General features: G+C 51.9%; 1 protein-coding gene across 2 annotated transcripts; it reads left to right on the top strand.

Moving 5' to 3' along the window:
- The first annotated feature begins 6,326 nt into the window (after positions 1 to 6,326).
- lrig3 (leucine-rich repeats and immunoglobulin-like domains 3) lies at positions 6,327 to 20,747 on the top strand. Of its 2 annotated transcripts, XM_003972969.3 has the most exons (19): positions 6,328 to 6,766; positions 9,350 to 9,421; positions 9,500 to 9,574; positions 13,375 to 13,509; positions 13,594 to 13,737; positions 13,844 to 13,987; positions 14,083 to 14,226; positions 14,785 to 14,928; positions 16,247 to 16,327; positions 16,409 to 16,480; positions 16,909 to 16,980; positions 17,275 to 17,438; positions 17,847 to 18,182; positions 18,258 to 18,539; positions 18,613 to 19,089; positions 19,177 to 19,335; positions 19,415 to 19,555; positions 19,634 to 19,879; positions 19,960 to 20,747. In XM_003972969.3, exons 1-19 carry the CDS (start codon positions 6,570 to 6,572, stop codon positions 20,175 to 20,177), a joined length of 3,303 nt encoding a protein of 1,100 aa, XP_003973018.2. In that variant the 5' UTR covers positions 6,328 to 6,569; the 3' UTR covers positions 20,178 to 20,747. The 2 variants fall into 2 exon arrangements, with proteins under 2 accessions (XP_029681475.1, XP_003973018.2); XM_029825615.1 differs by lacking the exon at positions 9,350 to 9,421 and having other exon boundaries at positions 6,327 to 6,766.
- Positions 20,748 to 22,106: the final 1,359 nt, after the last annotated feature.

A 22,106-nucleotide genomic window follows, 5' to 3' on the forward strand; every position in this document is an offset into this window, starting at 1 on the left:
GTTGGAAGAACACAATCAAGTCAGGAGGAAGGACCAGAGGTGGTGAGAGGAGGAGACCTTCTACCCAGGACACCAGCAGCAGGAGGTGGATGGAAGTTTCACTGTGGAGGGGGGTGGCTTGGAGGCCACACACACACACGCACACACACACCTTCTGTTTTCAATCCACACAACCGTTGGGTGTTTCCCAAGCACAGCTGATTATTCCCACCGGCTGTAAAACCTTTTTTTGCAAGATGGTTTAAATAAACTCTGCAAAAGGTTGAAGTTTGTCAAGAAAATGTCCTGGAATTGGAATAATAATCAGCCTGCTGCTGCTCCCAGTTGTCCTCTGAGTGAAAACACATTTTCCTTCAGGCCCTTTTCCCACTTATCTCCCATCAGATATCTTCATTTCCCCCCACGGTCCATTTGAGAATGAGTCACCTATTAGCAGCAGGTTGTTTCCAGCCATGACTCCTTGTACCCACCAGCTGTCGGACGCTGACACACTCTCACATGAGCCTTCGTCTGGGCCGCTGATCGTGTGAGGAAGGAGATTGTGTTGTGTTTTATCCAAATGGGGGGGCGATGATGCGAGTCCAGGTAATACGGCGCTCCAGTTCAGCCTGAATGCAACGTTCATCCTTCAACACCAAATGTGGGAACGGTTCCTTCCTGGAATGTGTTTATTAAAACAAGTCTGTCGTATTGGACACAGATACGAGCCAGAACCGCTGGAGTTTCCACTCTTTCCATCCAAGGTCGAATTGTAAAATGTTCTATCTCTGACAGCTGACTCTCCCCCCCCCCCCCCCCCCCCCCCCCCCCAAAACCACCACCCCTGGCTCCTCTGTGGATATTTGGTGGTCTGTTTATGTGCATATATTTTGATTTCTATAAAGTAAATATGCTGATGTGTCCCTCCAACAACCCCCCTCCTGTTGCCTCCCACTGTTTGAACAGCTGGGCTTTCTTTATCACTGCGGACCCACCGCAGGTTCCTCCTGGAGGGAGGGGTAAGTGAGGTGGTTGAAGGTGGGGGGTCCCGGGGGTTGGAGGGGGAAAGGTCTGATGAGACTGCCGCCTTGTTTAGCAGAACACAGCTGGAGTCCAGCGGGGGAGAGCGGCAAATGGAGAAGAAATGCAGGAGATCCAGGGAAACGTAGTTCAACCAGAAGCCGATCGAGTGTCCTGGAGTGGGACAAGGAACAGATGCTCGACTCGCTCCAGACGGTTTGCATTCCCAAATGTTCCGTGCCAACCTTTATGCAGGAGCTTCCCAGCCTGCCTCCGAAGTTACGTGAAGCTCGTTTTAATGTGGACGTTCTGTAAAGTCAGGGAAACCCAAAGGAGCCCGAGAATGATGCATCAGGTCAGGGGATCTGTGAAAGGTGACCATTAAAATGTTCTGATGGGCGTGGTCACGAGTCCATGACCACAGTCTGTGGGTTCCATTCGTAATGCAGCCTAATGCTGACCCACAGATCCACGTCCAGGCATCGCAGAACCACTGAAGGCCTGTGGAGGTGCGCTGGTGCTGCTCGGGTTGCGTTAGCGACATTGATCGATGCGGCGCAGTTTCTCCTGTCCTATCGCACTTCAACCAGCACCAGTCTCCCTGCTACCTGCTAATAGCTAACACATTGTGTGATCTCGTCTACAAACGTCCGGGTCCAGTTCTGGGCCACCCTCATGAGGTAATGGCCCCTGGGAGGAGACACTGTCCCCTGATTGTCTTGAGCTTTTAGTGGGACAACAGCCTGTTTGAATGACACCGTGTTGCAATAGCTGCAGCGCTTCTCAACTGCTGCGCTAAACTCTTCATCAAAGCCTTCTGTAGCAGTTTTGGACCATCAGAACACATTTCCGAGCTGTGCTATCTTTCTGTCCTACTTAGTAGAGGGCCTCTATGTAACCTACTTAAATACTAATTAGGCCCAAATGCGCTCGTACGGAAGATGCTAAAACCGCTGGATTGTGAGGTTAAATTGGATATCGAACCATCCTGTCTGTGCGCGTGGATCGGTTAATTGTTGGATTATAACGAGGGAAAATTGGGTTGCAAGTGCAGCGATCAATCACTTCTAACCTCCAGCAAAAGTTTGCTCTATATGGGTGATTTACTGGGGTTTTGTTATTTACAGAAAACTTGAGTTGATATCAGAAACTCCTCTTTATTCCAAAGATCACACAGGAAAACTGATGAGAAAATGACTGTGAGGATGGATGGGTGTGTTTATCTAGAATGTGGGAATGTTTGTGTGTGTGTGTGGGGGGGGGGGGGGGTGAAATTACGGAGTGAAAGATGACAAATCATACAGCCATCAGTCTGGGCCACCGCTCTTCATGCCAAAGTCAGCTGTCCCATTAATTACAACAGGCAGGCTTCCCGACCGATCTGCACACACTGCCTCATTTATCCGCGCTGACCAGTTCACACAGCAGCCATTTTGTTCTGGGCTCCGGGACTTGTAATTGGGGGAGGCCACACAACGCAGGGCTCAACATAAAGCCACTTTGGAGCCCCTCAGCCACCTGTCAACATGGAGCCTGCGCAGCCTTCGGCCCTGACAACGCACGCACTGTTCTGACGCTGACCTGCGGCTGTAGCCTGGCGAGAAGGTGCTCGCCGCCTGACACGAGCCCCCACAAGAGCACGCCACTCAGACGATGCTGGCCTATTTCTTCTCCCTTCTGATTTGGTCCGAACTAACGCTCATAAAAGTCTGGTAACGAAACACGAGTCACCGGGACGTCGTGTGCACCTACGGACCACCAACCCCCCCCCCCCTCCAGATGCAGGATTTTGTGTGCTGATGGAAGCTCCGGCCCCCGTTTAGCCTCCTAAAGAGGAGCGTCTGTGTGGGCTCCATGATGCTGGGTCCAGCTGCAGTTTTCTCCTCGTTTTAGTTTGAGTTCCTGGAGCGATGGCGAGTTTTCACTGCGGCTGAACGCGAGCTCGTGTGGTCAAGAGTGTTTTTAATGTCGCGCTGCCTCGGCGGGGCCAACGTGATGAATCTGAGTGGTGTGTTGTAGTGGAGACAATGACAATTTACCCTGAGAAATGCTCTTCTCTACAAACTGCTGCAGTTTGTCATCACTCTGTGGTCAGAAAGGCTCTTTGAGACGAGCCTTTTATACACAAAAGCAGTAAACTTTATTAATTATGACACGACTAACCACTTTTCACCCTTTTTTTTAATTTCATTTCACAACATTTACAAGCTCTTCAATTCTCTGTTCAAACTTTCGGGGACATCAGCAACAACATGTGGATAAACAGTACTTCCTGCTCGTGCTCAGCGTTTGGAGTGAATCTTAATAAATGTTTGGTTTCAGCGTTTTGGGCTCATTGTGTTCTGTTTTTGTCCATTTATGCGAGCAAAAACTCAGCCCAAAGCAAAAGCCAAAGATAAAATCTATTCTTGGACTCGATCTCGGTGGAAATTCTGGAATCTTGGGTGGGTAACTACGTCAAAATACAGACTGATGTCAGAAAACTATAACATATTTATCATTCGTGGATATTTGGGCTGTTTTATAAATTAAAAATCCACTGGAAACTTGTGCAAACACAGACATACCTTCCCTGCAATTCCATCCTTTAACTGGGTGTTGTTACTGGCAGGGAGCGATACCTGGAGCCGGGCATGCTGGGAAGGCATATTTCAGCATGTTACTATTCTGAGGATAATGTCTGGCCCTCGGCCGAGCTCGGCATTAGCAGCTAGTCCAGCTCCCTGCCAGCGCCTGTACGTGCCTCACGCAGACTTGCAGAGGTTCTGGCACTGGATTGATGGACCCGGGCTGAAGCTCCGCATGCCTCCACACTGTCTGAGGGGGTGGGGGGGGGGGGGGGGGGGGGGGGGGGGTGCGGGTGCGGGGAGGTGTTGCTCGGCCAAAAAAACATCTATCATGTAGGCGCCACAGTGACAAATCAGTGGCGGCTAGAAAATATGATTTCACTCCGGCAGGAATGCGAGAGCCACGGCACGTTGCAAGGCTCCTGCGCGCTGTATAAGCACAGAGCAAAGCATGATGGGAGAGAGCCTTGAGGTGCTCGGCTGCACCCTTTGATGAGACATTTGTTGAAGACTTTAAAGGACGGGGGAGGGGGGAAGAAGAGCGTCGTTCTCGCTGGAAGAAAATTACTGCAAACTGTCGGGGTGATTTTTTGGCAGGAGCTACACACGGAGCGGCGAGATTTACTCGTCAGGCCATATTTGAAGGACTTGTCAGGCTGGAGGGAGGTGGTGTTGCCTTCTGGTGCTGGTTAAACGTGCGGGGGCCTCACCGCTGCCGGAGCCCATGAGGAAGCAATCATCTGGTCTCATCGATGAGTGAGACCCACCCTCCCCTCTCCTCCCCTGCTCATCCCAAATCCTGCAAGAGTCTGCAGGGATCTAATCAATCACTACTGGCCTGGGTGGGATAACCCCCCCACCCTTTACCCAGTGGGTCATTCCTGCTCTGGAATTCTGCTAGATTTGTGTTTTGGTTTGTTCTTCCCCCTGACAGAACAGCAGAGTCCTGGAGGAGAACCAAGAGTCCAGCGGGACCGTTTCTCTCATTAAGAATCTTATTTCAGTGTTTCACAGTCTCGCTTTGGACCCGTTTCAGGTTCAAGGAACAAGGAATGACTTAAGGCCGATATTTACAATCAACAGCTCCAATTCTAAATGAAGCACGGTCTGGTAAAGGGGCATCCGAACGCTGTCTTACCTGGGTGACAGCTCACTTGAAACGGGATCTCATAGGATCCGTTTGCTTTGCCTACCTGGTGGGAAAAAACAGCCACGTTGGACTGTGGCCGTTGTAGGACTCACGGGACAGAGGTTCATGTTCACTTTGGAAATATGATGCGATTTTTCTGCACAAATCCTTAGCCAAGCCACTAGGGGCGCTGTTACCCCTCATAAGAATATAATAAGATGCTTTTGCAGATTCTAGAAACTAGAAACTCAACCTTTTTTGTGCTAAATGCGATATCTGATTCATGTTTTGTAATGTTAGAGAAGCCTGGTTTGGCCTATATCCTCCACATTCTGCCCCGTAACTGGGTTAACTGATACATTACCCACAAGCTCCATTCAGGCAGAATTCAATACGTCAATGCCTTTTAATTAATCACAGAGAGCGAGGACAGCAGGAAATGGAGCGGCAGGGATAAAATCTACTGGGACACACTTCAATAAGATAAAGAAAGCTAAGCATAATCACAGTTTACAGCGTTTTATTGTCTATTTGGGGGTTTATCCCTCAGTGTCTCACACCTTTGAGTAGTTGTTACTGATGCAATAAACCATTCAGGACTTTTAAGGAGACAATGGAAGTGCTTATCACTAATCATCAGCATTGTCGGGGCAACCCTCCTTCAGAGAACAATCCAGTCTGTCCCAGGAACTGATGGATGTTTACTGTTCATTTAGTCTCAGAACATCGTTACAATATAATGAGGACAGAGTCAGAATCTGTCCTGTTAGGATAATGATCACAAAGGTTAGCATCGTTTTTTATTCCTTTGCTTCCAGGTTCAGTCAGACTTTCATCTGCGCAACAACAAACTGATGAACGTGTGTCCTCGTTGAGAACATCGGAGCGTGGAAGCACAACCTTGGTCAACAGGAAACTGCTGAACTCTGCCTGAGGGGGGCCTAATACATGTGCCAGGACATGAAGATCCATGAAAGGCCTTTTCATGTGGAAATGCCTTTAAATTGCAAATGAGAACGCTATCAGTCAGCTTTCAAGTGTGAAATGTTAATTAAAGCCTCTGTTAGCAACTTTAAGGTGAATGGGGTTGTTTTCTGTCCAAAGAAATGGTGAGAACTTTATCCGTCTAATTATCGTTTCCCCCCCATTATTAGTTGATCGACCTCTCTTTTACTAAAGGAAAAGCCTACTTTGAGTATTATACAAAGCTATTTTCTGGCTAAAAAGCCAGAAGAATTTAGAACAGATTTCACTTTTTAAGTCATATTAATTAAAGCAAGTGTTGATAACTATGATGAAACAATTTATTTAGTACTTTTAACTAATCAGTTTGGCTAACATGCCGAAAAAAACCTTGTAATTCTTTTGCTGTTTTCTATTTTTTACACTGCTAATGGATATTTTTAACTCCAGTACTGCCCCCTAGTTCAGCACCTTAAACAAGCATCCTGGAATCAACATTGTTTAAAATGTCAGAACTTTTTTTTTAGTGTTTGTGACAAAAATAACTCCTCAACAACACGCATGTGAGTTTTGGTGAGCTTGGACTACATTTCCCAGCGGCGCCCTGCGCCCAGGCCCCGCCCCCGGCGTGGCCCCGCCCCCCGCATACCTCCGCTGTGTGCTCACGCTGCGGGGATCCTGCTCCGCACTAGTTGCTCCTCCAGCCGCGGTAAACTTTGTCCACAGGAATGGCTGAGTTTCACTACGGCGAATTTCGTCGACATTTCGCACCCACGCGCATAACCGCGACCACGCATTGGATTTAAGGACCGAAAAGTGGTTTCAAACAACACCTTTGGGATTTTTTAACGCAACTTTTGGAGGGTGAGCTCTCGCTCTTTGGAGTTCTTCGTCCGGGTACCGAGAGGAAAATGCGCCCCTCCACGCAGCCTCGCTGTTTTGCGGGCTTGGTCGTGGTTCTGTCGCTCTTCTGGGGGCTCCAGTGCGGGTCTGGGGCCAACGTGAGGACCTGCCCCTCGCCCTGCGTGTGTTCTGGGGAGCTGGTGGACTGCAGTCGGCTGAAGAGGGGCCAGATTCCAGAGAGGATCCCAGAATGGACCGTCACACTGTGAGTCCGGCCCGCTTCGTGGCTTCTTTACGGCTGCTTTTATGATTGGACTTCAAAGTTGATTGTTGTGATAGATTTCCACGCCAGTCCCCGTAAATAGAGCCAGTGTTTACCCTGCGCAGATGGTGGGAGCCGCATTCCTGCAGCCCCAACACACACACACACACGCACACACAGGTCGCTAAAGCTGAAGGAGTGCCCTGATTGACTTTGCTTTGATTGAAATTTGACTGATGAAAGCGTCACCTTTCACCCCCGACTCGTCTTTATTTATATGGAGCTTTTTGGAGGCGTGACTTTGGCCCCTGGCCCCTGAACGCATCTCCCAGCGTCAATCTTTGCTGCAGTGAAAGTCTTTTAAATGATGTTAACATTTGCAGCTTTTATGGTTACTGGGCTCGTGGGACCGCAGCCGTTCTATCTGCCACAGCTCTTCAGCACTCGGGCGTAAACTTAGATGTCCTCAGCTCCCAGGACGTCCGATGAAGCTGGAACACCAAAGTCTGTGTCCTGCTTCACAGATAATGAATCTGCCTGGACTTTTATTGTTCTGTTCTTCACTTTTTATTGAGCAGTTTCCCCCCCCCCAGCCTCGCCGTTGCCGTCGGGTTTTGGTTTTTCCCTCTCTGAAACGTGCAGCTCTGGAAAGTCAACGTTGCCAGAGCAAACAGACCCAGCCTGAGCCTCATAACCGAGGCCCTCGTTCCAGAGAAAAATGAAGAAAAAAAAAGAAGAGTTCCACACGGGGGGGGGCTCTTCTCACTCCGGAATGCTAATTTCCAAGTGGCTCTGCAGCACATCTTAAAGGCTCGGACCAGCGGAGCCTTTGTTTTCCAGCACCCCATTATTTCTGCTGAATTAGCAGCTCCAGAGCCGGCGATGGTCCTGATTAAGGAGGAGTGTGTGGGATTAGCTGGAAACAAATTGAAAGGAAAAGGGGGGGGTGGAGAAAGTGGGAGGTGAAGAGGAGACGAACACAGAGAAGCTGGATCAAGCTGGAAAACTTCAAAAGGGGCCTTAGTCAAATTTCGCTTCAGTTAAATCGAGACGCGCGGAGCAAACTTGACTAAAAGAGGCAATATCAAAGTGTTAAAAGATTAAAAAAAAGATGCGGGGAAACGAATGAATAAAAAAAGCGTAAGTTAAAAATCACCAAGTGTTTGAAACATTCCATTTTTACTGATGATCTGAGACACATAATGAAAGTTTATCTGGGATTGGGGCGGATTAGCTCGCTAACGCTGTAATTTCACATAATGATATCTTTCTCAGATTTACAAGTGATCAATTGCTGGATTAGACTTGTTAATTGCCCAGAGAAAAGACCTTAAGTCCAAAAGCTGCTAGCTTTTTTTTGTTCTAGCTTTAAGCTTGTAAGCTAGCCTCTGTAGCTTAAACAGACTTTATCCACTTGTTTCTTCCTCCTGGGAACAAAGTGAAAGCTGTGAAACTTGTTGCAATCTCAGTTTCTGAAAAGCTGCCGACAGCTCTCCTGACGGAAAAGGCGGCTCGTTTATTCCAAATCTTTGATAAGAAATTCGTGCGGCGAGTTCTCGGCTGCCTAAAGGTGCGCCTAGCGTTATCTCGGGGAGGGGGGGGTGGTGCTTGGTGAGGGAAGTGGAAGTGTCAGAGCTACTTAGGCTTTATCTGTGGAGCGCGATAGGACAACCAAAACAACAGCGCCCGTCGCCGGGAGCCTGGGAAAAAGGGAGAGGTTCGCCGGAGCGTTCCACAAAGAGTTCCACCAAATTACAAAAACAGACCCAAGAAATGTCATCGGGGGTGTTTCAGACGCTGGAAAGGCTTCTCTCCAACATTGTGAATACATTAGCAGTCGGACGGTTCTTCCCCTCCTTCCTGAGTCGCTTGATGGATTCCAGATGAGGGAGGATGGGGGAGGAGGTACGGCGAAGGGGTGTAAGAAGAGCGTCTGGCACCGCGGCGTTGATGGTGCTCCGCAGCGTCAATGACCCGGGACGCCGTTTGCCAGGCGGCAACGACGAGTGGTGCAGCCGGGCCAGGGGGGAACTGGGGGGACCTCAGTGTTGCCGTAGGCGTCTATTTCTGAAGGTGGTTTAAGACGGAGCCCAGCTCCTCAGAGAAGCTCTGAGAGAAACCATGAACTTGTTTGTGCGTCCCAGCTGGTTGTGGGTCTCGTTGTGTTCCCGCGAGGAACACCGTGAAAAACGTCTCCAGCGAGCGCAGAAACAGCCAAAAACCCACAGAAACGACTTCAATGGTGAAGAATTTCGGGCCTTCACGCGGAGCCGTCCAGAGTTTCAACCAGCCTATCAATGAAAATAGTGTTGGAGTTGACTCCGAGTCAAAGTAGATAAATCCTGACGCCAGGAAAGCGTTCTGGACGGCGCTTTGGCGAGCGCAGAAACCTCAAGCCCTGGTTTTATCGACTCCCTTCGCAGGGATTTGGCCTCACTATCTGCGCCGTAACTCATCGCCGTGTCTGTTTTTGGTCCCGGGACGCATGTTTTCGCGAGACCCTCCTCACTTTTGTCGCCTAATCACGCGTCTCCCGTCTCTCGTGCCGTTCTGCCCCGTGAACCTTGTTTTTCCTCCCTTTCGCAGGGACCTGAGCCATAACCGACTACCGCTGCTAGATGGCGCTCTGTTCTCCAGCGCGCATCGTCTGACTGAGCTGTAAGCGTTGGATCAACACACACACACACACACACACACACACACGATGAACTGACCCTTTTGCTTTCCTCCACACAGGAAGCTGACCCACAACGAGCTGGAGGCGATACCTGATTTGGGCCCCCGGGCGTCGAACATCACCACCCTCCTCCTGTGAGTAGAGCGCCTTTACGCCCGACTCGCCCCGGCCCGCTCCGGCCCCGGCGAGCTTCCTCCCCCGCCCTCTCCGCTCCCAGACATGGCGGCCAGCCTGCGAGCGGTCACACGGTCACAGACAAACGCTGTCTGCAGCGAGGGAAATGTTTTGTCTGGAGGCCGTCGTGTATTTTTAATCTGATGGCGGCGGAACGAGGGAGAAGCGATCTGTCGTGTGAGAGCGGCAGAAGCCTAAATTTGGGATTAGGAAAACACGGCCGCTTCAGCGGATAAATGTTGGATTTTATCTTCCGGGGGAGAATTTTCAGGGTTTTTTTTCCAGCAGGCTGATATTTATGTGATTATTATCAACAACTTGATCATGAAGGAAGTTGTTCCGTGTCCGATGAAGGATGGCGGCACTTATTTTGGGGGGGGTGTTAACGGCAAATGTTGGCTGTTTGTTGGTCTTTGGTTTGTGTTTGTACGTTTTTGTGGATGAAATCTTCAATCTTGTGGGTGAAAATGGCCCAAAAAAAAATTCCATGTTTAGAGGAAAAGCTGAGAAAATCTTTTGTACCGCAGAAACTTTTCCCAGGATTTTGAAAAACTGGCCTGTTTCCACCCAAATTACCCAGGAAAAAAACATCCCCCCCAACTTTCCCCCGTAAAAACAGGAACTTGTAACTTTTGCTAGCTCTTCGGCACAAATGCTAACCACACAGATTACCGGAATGATCGTAACCAGGTGAAGCATCTGGGAATAATGGAGAGAAAAGGAAGATAAATGTGAGGATTGAAACGTTCTTAATCCTCGATAAATCAGGGCGACGTCTTTGGCAGCGCCGCATCAGGCAGTAAATAACCAGACGTTAGACGCTATCGCCGCCCGGGGCCAAACAAAGATTCACACCGCGAGTCAAACCCCGCAGATAAATCACCCCGACCATTTCATCCCGCTCAACTTGCGCCCTCAGACAAATTCCCAATATTAGCGCCTGGAACCTCAAGCGTTTTATTAGCTTTCTGCGGCGTGGCGCTCCCCAACGCTCCCGCGGGAGGCTATTGTGGAAGAATGCGTCCCACTCTCGGCCTGATGAAGCATATTCCTCAAGCCCCGACATGACGGGCGGCCCCCGCTGCGGGGCCTTCAGTCGTCAGCCGTCGACGGGTTGTTTGCCACCTCCGGGTGCGAGTGTTAGCAGGGGGAGGAGCTAAAAGGAAACCTTGAGTCAGCGCTCCAGTGTGTGGCCTCCGATGGTGATGATGATATGATTGGAACCAGATTATTCATCTCCACCTTCCATTATTTGGCCCCACACACCTGAGGAACCACCTGGCGTGAACAGTTGCGTGGTCCCGGGTCCTTCGAAGTCCCTCCCCAGGATTCCAGGCTCCTTCCAAACTGCCGTTTCTGAACTTGATTTGAAGACGGTGTTTGGTTTGAGAAGCCGAATCAAATCTAAGGAAGCGTTTTTAAAGCACGTTTAGAATAAATGAGACAAACAAAAACGCCACTGAGGATCGCACGGGCACGTTTACACACCCTCCCGCAGCAGAAATATGAGCCAATCAGAAGCAGGATTAGTCCCCGGCCAGTCAGCGACACCCCCCAAAGAAAGGAAACCAAGCTTCACACTTGCTCCTGCTGTCTCCGTCAGCTTCCACCCTCCTGCCTCACATTAGGTGCTGCAGTGTAATTTTCCAGGTTTTTTTCCCTCCCTCTCCGAGTTTCTCCAAAGTGGGAGGGTAGTAAAGAGAAAAAAAAGAGCTCAGGGTATCGAATACCACTTATTCAAACAGCCAGGCAGACAGAGCGGCAGCTCGCGCCGACTTCTCTGACCTCGCAGCTCCGAGGAAAAACAAACGCCAATAACCCTGCAGCTGGTAGTCATTGAGTCCCGATCGTCTTAATTAATTGAACAATTTCCCAGGAATTTTACGGAGGGGGTGAACCCCCGACGCCACCAGATCCCTCGGCCTGTGTTCGGGCGGGGGTCGACAGATGAACCGGAGATTCCAGGTCCGATTAGGCGTATTAGTCGCTCGGGCTTCTGGGGTGTCGGCACAAATGGGAATCTTGTTGGAAACGGGAGTTTTAAAGCCAAATGAGTCGTTCAAGACAGAAACAAAAGGCTTCACCCAAGGATGGAAGTGTTGTCTCTGATATCTTTGTCCCGTCAAGACAGCGGGAGCATCCCAAAACTGTCCTTGTTTCCAGGAGGAAATCCCACACGCACGCACGGCTGCACACCAGCACGCCAGGAGAGGGATCTTTTCATTGAGTTTCCATTTCAAGTTCGTCCACGAGAAGGGCGGAAAAACCCACCTAAGCCGTGAACATTAGCGAGTTTGCATATTACTGAATGTGTTCGTGTCGGCTTCCAAAGTTCCGAACATCTGAGATTTAAAAGTTCGGCACAGTTCTACATATTTGATCATTAAACCAGGACAGGCCTCCTCTGGTCGCAGCTCACACGTGCACGAGGGTGCAGGATGGTGGCCTCGTGCGTGTGGAGAACACCGGCTCGTTGTTTGTTGCCTTAACCAGCCCGGACGTGTGAGAGCTGCTTTACGCACTAATTAGTTGACCGATCTTCACTTTGTGGCTCAAAACAGGAAGTGCGCACCAGCCCCCTTCTCCCTTCGCCACCATTTCCTCAGAGGGGGGAAACTGGAAAGACTGGTTCGCTCTTCCTTCTCCCAGCGACCGGTCGAAGGAACATGAAAACTGAGACCCAGGTGGTGCTTTTGTTTGGGTGCGGGAGGCCGCGGTGCGAGGACGTCTGCCAACAGCGGCGGCCTGTGGCGCCATCGCGGTGTGTTTGGGTCAGAACCTGGGCTGGATATTAGAGATGCACAGAGACAACCACCCTCCGCTCTGCGTTTCTACGCAGGGTTCTGGAGACCTTTTTGGTCCGTTGTCACGCGGCGCCGGGCTGCTTCGGGACCGCGGTGACGCAGCACAGAGGTCAGCGAAGGTCAGATTGTGGAAGCCTAATTCATAAAGCTGTCTTCAGTCTGGCCAGAAACCCAGAGTCTGATCCCCAAACGGGCAGCAGCACCAAGGAGGAGCCTCCGTTTGACAGGAAGAAACCTTGAGCAGAACCGGCCGATGTGGGGGGTGGGGGGGGGGGGTATCCAGGAGCTCTTTCTTATCTCCGCATGCGTTCCTACATTTTTAAGGTGCTGGAAAAACAAAGCTGTAAAGCCAGCAGCTCCCTGGTCGGGGAGGTGTTGGTGGAGGTGTGTGTCGGGCAGGACCGTGAGCAGGCCGATGAATGCTGAAAACGAGGCCTGTAGTCTGGTGCATTAGAGGGAATTCCTGCCCCCCCCCCCCCCCCCCCCCACTCTCTCTCCCCACTGCTGAGTGTGGGACACAAAGAGGGCACTGTACCGGCTCTGTTTATAACCAAGCAGTCCCTGCACTGCAATTTAGGAGGCGTGCAGCTCAGGAAATTGCTGGCCTCTGCCGCGGCATGCTTTCACTGAGGGAATGGTATTCATCAGCTAAGTAATTGGCAGGTTACCTTTTTAAATACCTTGTTGGTAATTACCTTATAAACAAAATAACACATCTGAAAGCCCGAAGGGTCTTTGGGCGCGAGGAGAAGAAACATCGATTCGTAATTTGTTCGCAAGGGCCTGTGACATCAGCACAAACAACAAACAGATTATAGAGCGTGGCGTTTCTCCCTGGGTGGGAGGTTGCAAAGCGTCGGATTGTTTGACATTTTTGACGGTTTGGGCTAACGGCTGCATGCGTGGGGGCGCCACGGGTGTTTCTGCCATTTACTGGAGCCGCCGTGTGTTTTCAGAGCAAACAACAGGATCGCGGGCATCTTCCCGGAGCAACTGCAGCCCTTCCTCGCCCTGGAGACGCTGGACCTCAGCAACAACGCCATCGCCGACGTCAGGGCCGCCTCCTTCCCCGCGCTGCCGCTCAAGAACCTGTGAGTGTCTTCGGTTCCGGAGCCGGCTCACGACTCTCTCCGTCTCTGCTCGGGCAGCAGCTGATGGGTGTTTCTGCACTCTAGGTTCCTCAACAACAACCGCATCTCCTCGCTGGAGACGGGCTGCTTCACCAACCTGTCCAGCAGTCTGCAGGTCCTCCGTCTGAACCGCAACCGTCTGTCCACCATCCCGGCCAAGATCTTCCAGCTGCCCAACCTCCAGCACCTGTGAGTGAAGAAATAAATGAGGAAATATGAGTTCTCCCCGTTGCTCAGTCCTTCCTGGTTGGTGGTCCCCGATCAGGTTCTCATCTGTCCTCTTTGTGTGTTCCAGGGAGCTGAGCAGGAACCGGGTCCGCCGCGTGGAGGGGCTGACGTTCCACGGTCTCCACGCTCTTCGCTCGCTCAGGATGCAGAGAAACGGTCTGAGCCGCCTGATGGACGGAGCCCTCTGGGGCCTCAGCAACATGGAAGTCCTGTAAGCAGACACGCCGCTCGGGCGCTGCCGCCGGGTCTTAAAGTGGGCCTGAAGTCTGACCGTGTGTGTGCGTGTGTGTGTGTGTGGGCCTGCAGGCAGCTGGACTACAACAACCTGACAGAGGTGAATAAGGGCTGGCTGTACGGCCTGCTGACGCTGCAGCAGCTCCACCTCAGCCACAACGCCATCAGCAGGATCCAACCCGACGCCTGGGAGTTCTGCCAGAAGCTGGCGGAGCTGTGAGTCCCATCGTCCTCCTCCTTCCTCTCACACCCCGAAGCTTCCTCTCGTGCGTCGCACATTGGCTCTTATCTCACGAACCCGAGAGTAAACAAGCTGCTGCTGGCGGGAAGCGTGCACAGCGAGCAGAGTTGGAGTTTACCTTTCAAAGCCTTGTTTTTGTTGAGATTTCAGCACTTCTTGATATGAGATAAAGCTTGTTGTTAAATGAATCCAGAGCCATTGTAGCTCCCTCAGATGGCCTCGAGCTTCACCTGTATGGTTATATGGAGTTTAGACTGGTTCATTAGTAATGTCACCATTAAACTTAAAGCCAATTGTTTTCATCTTTCCCAAAGAACAAGCATTTAACGTGGTTACCGCGGGTTACCATGGTTCTGTTGCTCAGTTCTCATAGAGCATGTAAGGAGGCGTTATACATGATATATTATCCATTACTGTATCACGCAACCTTTCCCGGGCCGGGTTAAACACTGGCGTGCTACATGATGATGGACAGTTTTACTGGGCGTCAGATTCCTGTTAAAGCTCCTCGGTGTCTTTCCCTCCCTTTCCAGCAACCTGTCCTCCAACCATCTGTCCAGACTGGAGGAGTCCAGCTTCTCCGGCCTCAGCCTGCTCCAGGAGCTGCACGTGGGCAACAACCGGGTCAGCTTCATCGCAGACGGCGCCTTCCGTGGCCTCTCCAACCTGCAAATGCTGTAAGTAGAAGCCAGACGCAGGGACGTGTCTGGGCTGGGGAGCGGCGGGTTTGGTCACCAGCGGTTTTATGTGTTGGATAACGGGCTGCTTTGATTGGTCAAACACCCAGAGGTCACATGGGGCTCATGAGCGTCGGTTCAATTAATGACATCGCCAAATACCCCAAGGAAGCTTTTAATTAGATAGTGCTTAGTATGGTTCATTACTTCAACTTGCAATAAAAGTAATTGTAGTAGGACTCTTAAAGTAGTTCATTGGCCCGCCCCCCCTCTTTAATGCCACCTCCACCACCATCAATCCTCTGCTTGAGTGCAAATCTCCTGCCTGATTTGTTGTGGGGATGTAAAATAGATTGCTGCGCTGAGGTCTCTCCGTGCACATAAAAAAGCGGCCCCGAGAGGCACCCCCACCCCCGACCTCAACACCCGCGGCCCCTCCCCCACCCCACCCCTCTCCCACAAAGAGGCTTCATAACATTTCCTCCCTGGTTTGGATTTTTTTTAACGCGAACCAAATGTTGAGCCGCTCCGCAGAGGTCACCGTAGGGCAGGTGTGCGGCTAGGTGGACACGGATTACTGCAGGGCCTCAAACACACACACACACACACACACATGTGCGCACACACACACACACACACACACATGTGCGCACACACACACACAGACTCAATGGCCCATAACCAGACACACAACGGAGGAAAATCAGCCAGGGGATCGGAGGCCATTTGTCTGGGATGTTTTTTTGTCTTGAGTTGACGTTCCTCCTCTGACTCGGGGGGTAAAGGGCATCGGTTGCCAGGCGTCAAACTTTAGACGCGTCAGCGAAGTTTAAGTGTCTCGATCGAGTCAGTTGCTCTTGAGGTCGAGGACGAGGAGAAAAGCCGCCCTTGACTTGTGACACTAATGCAAATATCGTTCACACAGGTCAAACGCTGGCATGATCCATGCATTCCTGGAACGTCTGCGACTCGTTGCTATGGCAATTTGGTTGACGACAAGTTAAAAACTATCAAGCTTGCAAACGACTTTGCTGCAAATATTACATGTGTGTGTGTGTGTGTCTGGGGACTATATTTATCCGAACACTAGAGCCCACGTTAGACTGCAGTATATTCCCCATAAAACACGCTACACAGAAAAGCCGCTATGGCACCACAAAGGCTCGAGAAGGACGCCGCGTTCGTCCCAGAGCTGCTTCTAATATCCTTCCAAAGGACGGAATGTAAAGCCACATAACGTTTTATTAACGTCACATCTGTAGCTGTTTGCAGGGCGTGGATCCTTTCAACAGTGTGGTCTCTTTGTTTCTGTCTGAAGGGACCTCCAAAAGAACGAGATCTCCTGGACCATCGAAGACATGAATGGGCCTTTCTCTGCCCTGGAGAAGCTGAAGAGGCTGTAAGTTCCCGACCGCCGCGGCGTGACGTCCCGCCCTCCAGGACTGAACCTGATCGGGTTGTCTTGTGGGTTTTTCCCCAGGTTCCTGCAGGGGAACCAGATCCGCTCGGTGACCAAGGAGTCTTTCTCGGGCCTGGACGCGCTGCAGCACCTGTGAGTCCCGTTTGCTCTGATTGTTCCGGTAAACGGAGCGGGGGGGGGGGGGAATCACGCCGAGACGCAGGGGCTGTTCGTTGGAGCCGTGCGCCCCGACCCGTTTCAGGCAGTCCCCCGCTTTGATGTGGGACCAAGAGGGCCATTAGCATCTGAACGTGTGTGCCAGAAAATATCGATTTTTGTGCCGTGTGTGCGTCTCCGTGTGCGGAACAGCTGCATTTGATTCTAATTAGGATTTCTTTCCCAGCCGCTGCCAGAGCTCAAAGCAGCCCAGACTCGGGCCTCTTGATTAACACAGCAAACTGCTGCCTGGAATTTTATTGTTCTGGAGTCCAGACCTTTTTTCCTCTGAAGTGTGCGTCGCTTGAGTCTGCGCAGCCACGGCTGGATTCTAAATTCTTCTGGTCTTTTGTGTCCCTGCGCAGAGATCTCAGCAACAACGCCATCATGTCCGTGCAGGCCAACGCCTTCTCTCAGATCAGGAACCTGCAGGAGCTGTGAGTGTGATCATCTTTGTTTTCCAGGAGAGCTTTGTGTCCATGTGAGGCAGAGCTCCAGGTGAAACCCATTACGGTCTGCTGGGAAAGCTTACCTCATTGTTAATAACTGGCTCACACTTTCCTTGTGTCTCAGAGGGGGCAGAGATCAGGTTTAATGTGGAATCCTGCAATCAGGGTCCAAACTGTGAGATTAAGGAAAGACGAGAGCCGGCAGCCGTGATCCATACGTGCTGTCGGACCTGCGGCTCACCGCGATGAGTCCTGTTTGTGACGCTCCTCTGCCTCCGACAGGCGTCTGAACACCTCCAGTCTGCTGTGTGACTGCCAGCTGAAGTGGCTTCCTGTTTGGGTGGCGGAACAAACCTTCCTGCCCTCCGTCAATGCCAGCTGCGCCCACCCGCAGATGCTGAAGGGCAGAAGTGTGTTCGCCGTCAGCCAGGACGAATTTGTGTGCGGTGAGCGATGCTCTCAAACACACACACACACACACACACACACACACGTCCTTGTGCTTCTATCTTTGTGAGGACCAAACCATCACACCTGAATGCCTTAAAACCAGATTTTAACCCTCCAAGAGATCTTTGAAGTACCCGAAATGACCTCACTTTGTTAGTAGAATGTCTAATTTGTTATTCAATATGTAGCAAGTATGAGAACACACACACATGCGCGCGTGTGCGCACATTCAGAGTCGTCCATTACATGGTTTTCCCTTCTGACCCAGCGAGCTCTCTATTTTCCCTTCAGGTCAAGTTGTGGAAATCTTCCACTCCAGCTTTTCTTGCTCCTCTGCTGCCAACGCGATGCTAAAAGAAGAAATCTGCAGCCGTTTTTAAATCTGCTCTTTCTTGTTTACACAGACGACTTCCCGAAGCCTCAAATCACCGTGCAGCCCGAGACCCAGTCGGCCCTCAAGGGCTCCAACGTTACGTTCATCTGCTCGGCGGCCAGCTCCAGCGACTCACCCATGACCTTCTCCTGGAAGAAGGACAACGAGGTCCTGAACAAGGCCGAGATCCACAACCAGGCGCACCTGCGCATACAGGCGGGCGCGGGCGGCGACACGGAGGTGACGGAGTACACGACCACCCTGCAGCTGCACACTGTGGACTTTTCCAGCGAGGGAAAGTACCAGTGTGTCATCTCCAACCACTTTGGATCATCTTATTCCACCAAAGCCAGACTAACCGTCAACAGTAAGCGTGAGCAGAACCTGGGAGGAGTTTTTTCACGAATGCGTCGGTGTTGACGGTTTTTCGTCTTGTCTCCAGTGCTGCCGTCGTTTACGAAGACGCCGATGGACCTGAGCATCCGCGCCGGGGCGGTCGCCAGGCTGGAATGCGCCGCCGTGGGTCACCCGTCCCCACAGATCGCCTGGCAGAAAGACGGAGGCACCGACTTCCCAGCTGCCCGCGAACGCCGCATGCACGTCATGCCGGAGGACGACGAGTTTTTTATGGTGAACGTGAAGACGGAGGACATTGGCGTTTACAGCTGCACGGCACAGAACACCGCTGGCGCCATTTCGGCGAACGCAACACTCACGGTTTTAGGTGATTAACGGCATTTTACTGGATTTATTAGCATTTCTAGACCCTGACGGCGAATATTTTCTTTTGTTCCCAGAGACGCCCTTATTCCTGCGTCCACTGGTGGACCGAACTGTGGCCAAGGGCGAGACGGCCGTGCTGCAGTGCATCGCGGGCGGCAGCCCCGCCCCCAGGCTGAACTGGACCAAAGACGACAGCCCGCTGGTCGTGACCGAGCGCCACTTCTTCGCCGCCGCCAACCAGCTCCTGATCATCGTCGACACCACGGAGGCCGACGCGGGGAAGTACACCTGCGAGATGTCCAACACGCTGGGCACGGAGCGGGGCAACGCCAGACTGGCCGTCCTGCCAAATCCCAACTGCGAGTCCGGAGTGCAGGGCGGCATCCGGATCGGCATGGTGGCCGGCGCCGGATCGGACGACGACGGCTGGACCACGGTGGGGATCGTCATCATCGCGGTGGTGTGCTGCGTGGTGGGCACGTCGCTGGTGTGGGTGGTCATCATCTACCACACGCGGCGGCGCAATGAGGACTGCAGCGTCACTAACACAGGTTAGCGTAGCAACGACCTTCCAGCGGTCCAACCGGAGCGGTTATATCCCTGCTGTTATAATCAGATTCTAAATGGCCCCGTTCCAGATGAGACCAACCTGCCTGCTGACATCCCCAGCTACCTGTCCTCCCAGGGGACGCTCGCCGATCGGCAGGATGGCTACATGCCGTCAGAGAGCGGCAGCAGCCACCAGTACATGGCGTCGTCCGTTAGCGGCTTCTACCTGCAGCCTAAAGACATGAATGGTAAAAATCACTCCTGCTCCCTTTTTGACCGTTCTCACAGCTCCAGATTTTTCTAACGACGCCTCGTTTGGTCCCGCAGGTCTTTGTCAGCTGGATACAGGAAGTGAAGCAGACCTGGAGGCCGCCATCGACCCCCTGCTCTGCCATTACCAAGGTCCGATGGGCTCGCTGCTTTGCAGGGACAGGATGTACCCCAGCGATCCCTCGGACGACTTCACGGGTCGGTAAAATCATCACGCGCTGTTCTGGACCTGAAACTAGAGCAGAATTGTTTGATCGGTGTCCATCTCACTCCCAGGCTGCTTCGTGGAGCAGAGGCCCGTCTACACGGACTCCTACAGCGGCAGCCTGTCCAGCTCCAATAAGAAGGACTACTTCCTGTCGGAACATTTCAACCTGTGCTCTTCCGCCATCCTGATGCAGCTTCCAAAAGCAAACGCTGCTCACGGCCCGTCACATCCTCAGGGCGACCCCCGACCCCCTGCGGAGGAGGGTGAAGCCAGCAGGAGGGCTCACGAGTGCCCCCCCGGCAGCACCTTCATGGGTAGGTGCGGGTTTCATTTTCTCCAGATTGTTTGCGTTGTCCTCCGGTTTGGTCTCACGCCTCCGACCTCTGTGGTGCAGGAACGTTTGGGAAAGCTCCGTGGAGGCCTCCCCACGACCTGACAGCCTTCGGCCCCCCGCCCACACAGAACGGGATTTCTCTGCATGAGAATCCGTACACGGCTCCAGATGCCAACACGGACCCGGAAGAGGACGACGAGGCCGACGACGCCGTTTACGAACGGCCGTTTGACAGCGGCAGGACTGAGCCGACGCCGCAGCGCCGCACGAGCACGTAGACGAGCGGCGTTCTTTGTGGAGGAACCAAATCCAACATTTCTACCTCATCCAACGGAAGCTGTGGCAGTCGAGGACCCCCCCCCCCATCGAGTGAATGTAAAGGAGCGTTAAGGAGCGCCGGCCCGCCGCTCCTCATGGACTCGGCTTCAGTTTAAAGATATAGATGATTATATACATTTTTATATAAAGTTTATTATATTTTGTAAATTGTACATAAAGAGATTCCAATATTTTTGCTTACCTTTCGTGTAGGAGAATTCCGCCGTCTCTGGTCACTTATTCCAGCTTTGAACGAAGCAACGTTTTGCACATGTGTAAACAAATAAACAAAAACACGTGTGTGAGCAGAGCCGCCGCTTTTCATTCACCTCCACGAATGTTTTCATTGTTATGAGAAGAGCGCAGATGTGGTCGCGGGCGAGGAACAAGCAGCTCAAACCCGCTTTTTTTGTAACTTCCTCTCGGAAAGTTTCAATTAAAATAATGCTTTTTTACATTTAAACGTATCTGATGTCGCACCGAAGAAAAAAGTGATCAAATATTAAAAAATACAAGGATGAAAACAAGAATTCAACTTATTTCTCTTGTTGCAGTTATGTAATAATTCACTTTCATGAAGGCAGCTATTGTAAAGTTTACAGAGCCAAAAATTCCTTTGATTTACAAATGAAACATCAAGTCGTGAAATTCTACAAATTTGCAGATCTGGTATTTTAAGAATGTTTCACTCTTGTGTTGGAGGTCGTTATTAAAGCAGCAATTAGGCATATTAAAGATGAAGCCATGTGTTGACAGCAGCTGTTCCACCCTGGACCCCGGTCCAGGTCCACGGGACCGCAGACCGCCAAGGACGTGCACGTGAGGTCAGACCCCCCACTGGGAGAGGAGAGACGGAGGCGTGAGCCGGAATATCGGGATCATTTTAATGGATAATTTATGGATCAGTAACGGTGAATCAATTATTGGGATAATCAGGAGAAACGAGCTGGTGTTAAACTGGTTCAGCCCGGCCCGACTCTGTATTTGCTCTGTGACTCATCTCTGCCCCCCACCCCCACCCCCACCCAGCCCTGCGGTTTGTTGTTTCAGGCCTCAGGGGGGGGGGTGCTTGTGCAGCAGGTCTAGCTGTTGGAACTTGCACTTGGGTACGCGCTGCAGCCCCCCCCAACCCCCCCCCACCACGGCGGAGTCATGTTTACGAAACAGCACATTCGAAATGGTGGTGCCAGCAGAGTTTAGTCAGATCTCCCCACCGTGGGGGGGGGGCAGGTGTCTCAGTCTTCTGTTGAGTCTTGTCAAGGGCCTCTTTTTAGCTGTACCCCCCCCCCCCCCACCCCCCCGGCCAAGCTGTTGGGATCTCTGGAAGAGCTTCTTTGCATTTCTGTGATGTTCTTCATCGCTTGTCCTCTCTGGCCGACCGTCGCTGGGGTCCACCTGGCCCGTTCGGCTGGGCTGCTTTTTACCCCCACTGCACAGGAACGGGGGGGGGGGGGGGGGGGGGGTTGTTGGATGTCTTGGCGGCTCTTTGAGGAGGCTACAATTAACACAAGATGGTGGAACCACACACATCCAAACACCTGGGAAACAGCTGCTGCAGACCCGTGTCGGGCTTCGGGACGACTGTTCATCCCGGTTCTGATGCTTTCAAAAGCTAAATGTTGGATTTTTCCTTTGCTTCATTTCTGAGGTGATGCCAGTGAAGACCCCCACACCTGAGGTTTGAATCATCAGGTAGGATCTGAGGGAGAAGCGTAGGGGTGTCTGCCTGCCAGCCTCCACATCTGTCTACAGCTGGGGAACCTAACACCGTAGTAGCCTGAGCAGACTCCGGATCAGCGATTCGCCCCGGAACTCCCTCCATCTTGTCCTCCATTGCTGTTTGTGTGCTGGGCGGCAGCAGTTGTTCGTGACGTTGCTATGGCAACTCA

This window comes from Takifugu rubripes, chromosome 18, assembly GCF_901000725.2.
Source record: "Takifugu rubripes chromosome 18, fTakRub1.2, whole genome shotgun sequence".
Taxonomy (NCBI): Eukaryota; Metazoa; Chordata; class Actinopteri; order Tetraodontiformes; family Tetraodontidae; genus Takifugu; species Takifugu rubripes.